Consider the following 7,315-nt stretch of genomic DNA (forward strand, 5'->3'; position numbering starts at 1 on the left):
TAAGTTTTTTTTTGCGGCTTACGCCTTTTATTGGTTTTTGAAGGGACAGACAGTAGGCTGACAGGAAACGGGAGAGAGATGGGGGAAGACATGCAGTAAAGGCCGTGTCGGGCTCGGGAGTCGAACCCGCGGCACACTGCGACTGGATTACCAGTCGGGTGCCCAGACGGTTACGCCACCGCCTGGGCCAACAGGATGCCTTCTTCATACCCTGAAGAAGGCAAAGGCAGTGTTTTATTTTTATTTTTATGGCTTTCGCCTTTATTTTATATATTTTTTATAGAGGAGGGACAGACAGTAGGCTGACAGGAAATGGGGAGAGAGATGGGGGGGGAGTGACATGCAGTAAAGGCCATCGGGATCGGGAGTCGAACCCGCGGCACACTGCCAGACTGGGCTACCAGCCAAGGTGCCTGGACGGCTGAGCCACGGCCCAGGCCGCAAAGGCAGTGTTCTAGGGTTAGAATAATGACATCTCCCCATATACAAATAACACTATTAGGAAAATGTGGAGCATGCATTTATTATTATGCAAATTAACCCGATAAGGATATTCAGATATTTTTAAAGGGTACGTTAGCTGTTGACATCCCTAGTTATTGTTGCTGTGTCTTGACTGTAAATGCAGTACTGGTACTGTAGGTGTTAATTTAGGACCCTGAGTGAGTCACTAACATTTCTAAATGGTATCTTACATTTCATAGTAGTATAGTAGCAGATTGACGAGCTCAAAACGGGTCGCCTCGGGCGCGTTTCGAGCTTACGGATCTGCTACTTTTGATACTTTTGTGTGACGCTGTAGTGTGATCAAGTAGGCCAGTAGGGCATTCATTTACGAAAACATACCCCAAGAAATATGGAGATATGAGGTTTCTGCCTGACAGCAACGATATGGTCTGATTGGGTGTGGTGTGGTAACTCTCATGGTCTCACCATGCAGGTCCAGGTCCTGGAGATGAGTTTTGGAAGGCTTCTCTTTCTAGTCGTTGAAACCACCAGCAGAACCCTTATACCTCTGATTCATTCCCCTCAGCCCTCCCCCTCTCTCTGTGTGTGTGTGTGTGTGTGTGTGTGTGTGTGTGTGTGTGTGTGTGTGTGTGTGTGTGTGTGTGTGTGTGTGTGTGTGTGTGTGTGTGTGTGTGTGTGTGTGTGTGTGTGTGTGTGTGTGTGTGTGTGTGTGTGTGTGTGTGTGTGTGTGTGTGTGTGTGTGTGTGTGTGTGTGTGCACGCGGTTGCTCGGGTGATGGCAGGGTAGGGTAGGGTAGGCACTCCTCTTTAAGCGAGCGTGTGTGAGAGGCTGGGATCCATCCTAAACTGATTTAGCCTCGGCCGCGCCAGGGAGACTAACACAATTACGGCTGGCTAATGGTCCCACTGACTGGGAGAGAGAGGGGGAGGGAAGGAGAGGAGAGGAGAGGAGATGATGCTGGGTACCATCCTAGAGGTCTCTCATCTTTCTTTCCCTCCCTCTCCCACCTCTCCTTTTTCTACCCAATGTCTCTGACCCTACTCTCATCCCCTCCTCTTCCTCTTCTATCATCGTTTGGGGGGATAACCATCTCTCTCTCTCCATCTCTCCCTCTCTTCCTTCAGCTCAATTACATCCATATTATATGGGCTTTGTTGGTGTTAAAAAGCTAAACTCCTTATTACCAAAGTCAACAAATGAACGATTCTTTATTATTTGTGTGCAAATAAATGATAGTTTGTCTAATTGTCTTTCCTCCGACTGTCTTTCTATTCCTCCTCTCTCTCTCTCTCTCTCTCTCTCTCTCTCTCTCTCTCTCTCTCTCTATCTCTCCCCCTCTCTCTGAAGCCATCAGGAGGAAGGAGAATGGTTGGTACGATGAAGAACATCCCCTAGTCTTCCTCTTCCTCGGCTCCTCTGGAATCGGTAACTGTCATTATTTTACCCTCATCTGACTGCACTCAAACATCTTATCTTGTTTAACCACATGATGCATTATGAGCTTGTAGATCTGCTATTTTTGGCTAATGTTCCCTACAGAATATTGCAATTGGGGTTCAAGTGGTTAACCTTTTCTTATTTGAACGTGTACTACTGCACTGTAAAATGCTGAGAGCCAGTAAATGGTGCATTTTGGCGCTTTACATTTGGGTTTCAGTGTCTTGCCCAAGGACACTTCAACATGTAGACAGGAGGAGCCGGGATTCCCAGTTTTTCAGTGTAAAAATGGACCTGCCATCTTGCAGTGGTTTTGCAAAGTTGTGGCAACTCAAATGATAACATTCTCTCTCTCTCTGGACAGAATCATTGGCTAGTAGTATATATGTGATATGCCAAATGGACAGATACTTGCACCCGATTGGCTAGTTCTGCTCCGTCGCCCCTGTGCTGGACATTTATCCCATAGCCTGGAGGGATGATTGCTCTGCGATCAGTAATTAAAACAAATCACATAGTTGTTGGTGACTGATTTGAAAAACTATTCGACAATTGGGGTCCTCTGCATGCTGGCAGCTTGCACAACAAATACTGTATGACTCGTCAGTCATGCAAAATCTCGGTCTGGCGCAGGCAATATATTCTCTGACGGGTGGAAACCTCATATGTCCCAAACTGTTACTTTTAAGGATTCAAATTACAAAGTATCAGCTCTACAAGCTGGAAATGCGTCGATTTGCGCCATGTTTCACATTTTGGATCTGCTACTTTTGATGCTTTTGTGTGACACTGTAGTACGATGAAGTTTAGTAGGGCATTGATTTATGAAAAAAACACAGCAGCAATACAGTATGTATGACATACAGCTGCAGTTTTCAGTTATCACTACACTCCTAACTGAGTAGAGTGACTAAAACGAGGCCAAGAAATATCCAGCGGCGACCGCTGAAACCACGACAAAATTGAAGACGTTTCTATTTTTCAAAATTACCAGCAGAAAGCAATTACGGGATTTAATGCCAATCAATACAAATGAAACTATAATGTCAAGAGACGGACGAATGGGACAGCTGTCAACTGTCCCATGTGTCCCGTCGCTGACATTATAAATTGTCTCTGGCTTTTTCGTTTTGATTTGTGGATGCGAACCACGTTAAATGTAACCACAGTGTGTCCTTGTGGTGGCTGCGTTCAGCTACAAAAGATTCAAACCTACAAAGTGCAGTGTATCTGTTGCAGAGTCGCTGCTGAAGTGTTGATCAACGCTTGTTGATGTCATCATCAAATGCGTGTCTGACAAGTGAGAAAACTATGAAGGAAAATAAAGAACACAGAACTGGTTGATGGAAATAATTTGTTTTCCACAATTACAACCAGGGAATGTAGTGAAGAGAAAAGGTGGAGATGGTGATACAGCCCTTTGTGTTTTTGTAGCTGCAGTTGAAGCCAGCTCAACTTGTATTGTAGCTTTGTAGATTTTGTAGCAGCTACAAATGTCGGGTGTCATAAAAGTCGTCCTTGGCAGTAAATTAGTTTTAATTAAAAAAAAAGTATATATATACATCATCCAATCAGGATGAGAGGGGCCTTCCTCCAATCATGAGTGATCGAGTGAGGGCGGGCCTTGGTGCACGTGCTGTTGGCCTGTTGCGTGTCCCCCCCACTGTAGAGCATGTGCACATCTTGTTACCGGGGCGGACCGGGGGGTTTTCCAAATCACTGAATGCTCCTTTAAAATGCTGGAGAGACGGGAGGTCCCTGTTACTGGACAAACAGTATAGCAATGATTTTTGATTGATTGAATTCTTAATTAACAGTTTGCAAATAGTACAGTGGTAGGATTATAATGGAGCTAAAAGGATAACAGGAAAAGCCCTGAAGGCTTATTTCCATCGTGTTAAGCTTAGACTTTAATCAGACCAGTTACCATTTGCATATCAGAAGAGACAGGGAGACAGGGCATTCGCAGTGGCCGCCCCTTCTCTTTGGAACTCACTCCCAACTCACATCAGATCTGCCCCCACCTTCGAAATGTTCAAAAGCACACTCAAAACCCACCTTTTCAAACTGGCTTTCCCTTCATAACCCCCCCCCCCCCCCCCCCCCCCCCCCCACACACACACACACACACACACACATCCTTCTTGTTTGTCCTTTTTTGATTTTGATTTCTAGTTTTTAACCTTTTAAACCTTTTTAACTAGTTTGACACAATTTTTATAATAAAAATGTCTGTACTAAAATGTCTGTAAAGTGACTTTGGGTACCCAGAAAAGCGCTATATAAATCGTATGTATTATTATTATATTATTATAACATAGAGCTTTAACCATTTAACGACAGACGTTTTGTTTCAACCAAAGAATATTCCTTACCCTACCTTTTAATATTTAAAAACTATACTAACTCTAGTCAAATCCTTAAACTCCGAAAGATTGGAGAAATGGAACCAAATTGACCCTTTAGGGTCCATCTTCAGAGATAGATGGACACTGGGGTTTTACTGTGGTGGATGCGCGCGCGCGTGTGTATGTGTGTGTGTGTGAGAGAGAGAGAGGAAGTATAGTAGAGATATGATGGACCATAGTGGTAGAGAGCAGAGAGAGAGAGATGACAGTACGGAGAGATAGATGGAAGAGACACAGCGTTCATATCCTCTGTAGCCTCCAGCGACAGACACTGGCCAAGACATCAATATTAAACACAGCAACAAGACACACACACGCACATGCACTCTCACACACACACACACACTCACACACCCAAGCCACGCACGCACAACAGCGCATCATCTCTCCCTCTCTTTACTCTGCATGTTTCCGCATCCATATGCATGCCGTACGCAAAAGACATCAATATCGAATGCAGCATTTATATGCAGAATATTTTACTGACAAACACAATGTGTCTTTGGTTGAGAGAGGCAGATGATTGAATGGTCTGTGGAGAAAGAAGTGCTGGGATTTTAGCCAGCAGCCCAGCACTCAAAGAGAAAAGACACTGATGCGTTATGATGAATTTCTGTCGAGTGGCTTGTCGAATGGTTTGTAAAGCCGAAGTATAAATTAGCTGTTTTGAACGCAGACCTTACCTCATATGTCCAAATCTGTTACTTTTCAGAATTCAAATTAAGCAAATTCTAAAGTAGCAGATCCACAATCTCGAAACGTGGCATTTGAGCTTGTAGATCTGCTACTTTTGTGTCACTGTAGTATGATTAAGAAGGGTATTTATTTACGGAAAAAACTGAAAAAGTTAAAATATGAAGATAAGAGGTTTCTGCCCGACGACAACGATATGATTCTCGGGATCCCGATGGAACTGGCCGTGGCTCCAAGGTGGACTTCATGTGGCCAACCTGTGACGTCTCTCATCTATGACATCTAGCTTTACTGTATATAGGGTAGATCATATTCATAGACCTATGATATCAGGTTCTCATATGTTCAAACGGTTAGGATTCTGGGGTCAACTCTCGGTATGAGAACGTTAATTTTTCGGGGGCCGTCATAGGCTAGTCCGTAGAGAGGCTGCCCAGTAATCAGAAGGTCACTGGTTTCCCGCCCCAGCCTGTCCTTGTCCATGTGCCCTAAGTGTCTCTGAACAAGACACCGCTCCTGAAATCCCAGTAGGAGAGAAGTTTGTACGTGAAAATTAGTACAAAAAGGCACTTTGAACAGCAAAGCACTTTGAACAGTCTGTATGTATGTATGTTTGGGGTATGAACATCTGCAATACCGCTGGGTGACCTAAAGTGGCACTGTTGAGCAGCCTAAAAGGGCTTATTGATTGGTCCCGCCTTATCGCTGCCTGCAGCTATATTTGTTTTTCTTTCTAATTGGCCTCAACACTTGTTGACAAATCTGGGGAATGGGAAACTCTGTTAACCCTTTACTATTCTTCTGTTCCACAGGCAAGACTGAGCTGGCCAAACAGGTGGCTCGCTACATGCACAAAGATATCAAAAAGGTAACTTGAGGCCACGTCCCCATGTCACCCCCGAAAAATGTAATTTGCATTGTTTTCAGTGGACAATTTCAGAATCATAAATCATAAATTTTGTTTTGAGAGGTTTTTTAACCCTACACCGAAGAAAATCAACCACACCCACACGCAGATGAACAGTCTGGTCTTTTTCAGCTTTGCATTTGTTCAAATGTTGAATGGTTAATGTGGTTTCAGGGTTTCATCCGAATGGACATGTCAGAGTTCCAGGAGAAACACGAGGTGAGATTTACATATTTGAGAAAATAATAGTCTGCAACACTGGTAATACCTGGTAATACACTGGTAATACACTGGTAATACCTGGTAATACACTGGTAATACACTGGTATTACACTGGTAATACCTGGTAATACACTGGTAATACCTGGTAATACACTGGTAATACACTGGTAATACCTGGTAATACCTGGTAATACACTGGTAATACACTGGTATTACACTGGTAATACCTGGTAATACACTGGTAATACCTGGTAATACACTGGTAATACCTGGTAATACCTTGGCTAGAGTGGATGTGCATGCAATATCACCTCTGAGATTTACATATTTGACTTGGATTCAGTGATTCTCGACCTTTCGAATGTCATGGCCCACCTGATATGCATTTGGCCATAGATAGATAGATAGATAGATAGATAGATAGATAGATAGATAGATATTATTCTTTTCTGAGAGAGTCGCATGTCAATTTGGTTCCTTTTGTACAATTTGGTTCCTTTTGTTACAGACCTACAAGGGTCCATTGTCCAAATGGACCCCTGGTGGTCCCCAGACCCATTTTCCCTAATTTCTAAATCCACGTACCTCCTTTTACTCAACTACAACTACTGCTTAGAAAACTGCAAGAGACATCCATGGCTAGAATGTGGATGCTATACATGAATGGTTAGAAATGCAGTAAGAGTTGCAATTAGTGCCTCCACAGCAGATTGATTTTAAACTGTAGCCATAACATTTCAATATGTTCAAGATAAAACTGCATGAAAGTGACTAAGTATTGCTTCCTATTCAGTAACAGTTGTACTAGTCAGGTCTTTTTATATACTTTGGTTTAATGTTTACATACAGGTTTCACACAATACTTATGTTTGTCAATGTTTTTTTTTGTTTAATTCTCACTTTCTCTCACACACCCCCTGTAGTACCTCTAACGTTTTAGCCCGTGACCCAGAAGAGAGATTAGACGTTTGCCCGGGACCCAAACTAGTGAAAATAACAGATCTACAAGCGCACAGCGCGTCGCTTTACTCCACGTTGCGAGCTTGTAGATTGGCTATTTTCACTAATTATTAATTATTATTATTGTTATTTATGGAATTTCTTGGATGTTTGTTCGGTTGTTTTAGAATGTACTGTATAGAAGTTTCGTGACCTATAAAAATTGGTCCGTGACCCACAA

The 7,315-nt window shown here is 43.1% G+C and overlaps 1 protein-coding gene across 2 annotated transcripts in view; it reads left to right on the forward strand.

Moving 5' to 3' along the window:
- clpb (ClpB family mitochondrial disaggregase) overlaps nt 1-7,315 on the forward strand; it is a 54,177-nt gene that overhangs the window by 36,242 nt on the left and 10,620 nt on the right. For both annotated transcript variants that reach the window (XM_079514830.1, XM_079514831.1), the window contains exons 8-10: nt 1,816-1,893; nt 5,819-5,874; nt 6,088-6,132. In XM_079514830.1, the coding sequence (XP_079370956.1) occupies nt 1,816-1,893; nt 5,819-5,874; nt 6,088-6,132 (179 nt within the window). The remainder of the gene's footprint in view (nt 1-1,815; nt 1,894-5,818; nt 5,875-6,087; nt 6,133-7,315) is intronic.

Source organism: Electrona antarctica (genome assembly GCF_951216825.1).
Source record: "Electrona antarctica genome assembly, chromosome: 11".
Taxonomy (NCBI): domain Eukaryota; kingdom Metazoa; phylum Chordata; class Actinopteri; order Myctophiformes; family Myctophidae; genus Electrona; species Electrona antarctica.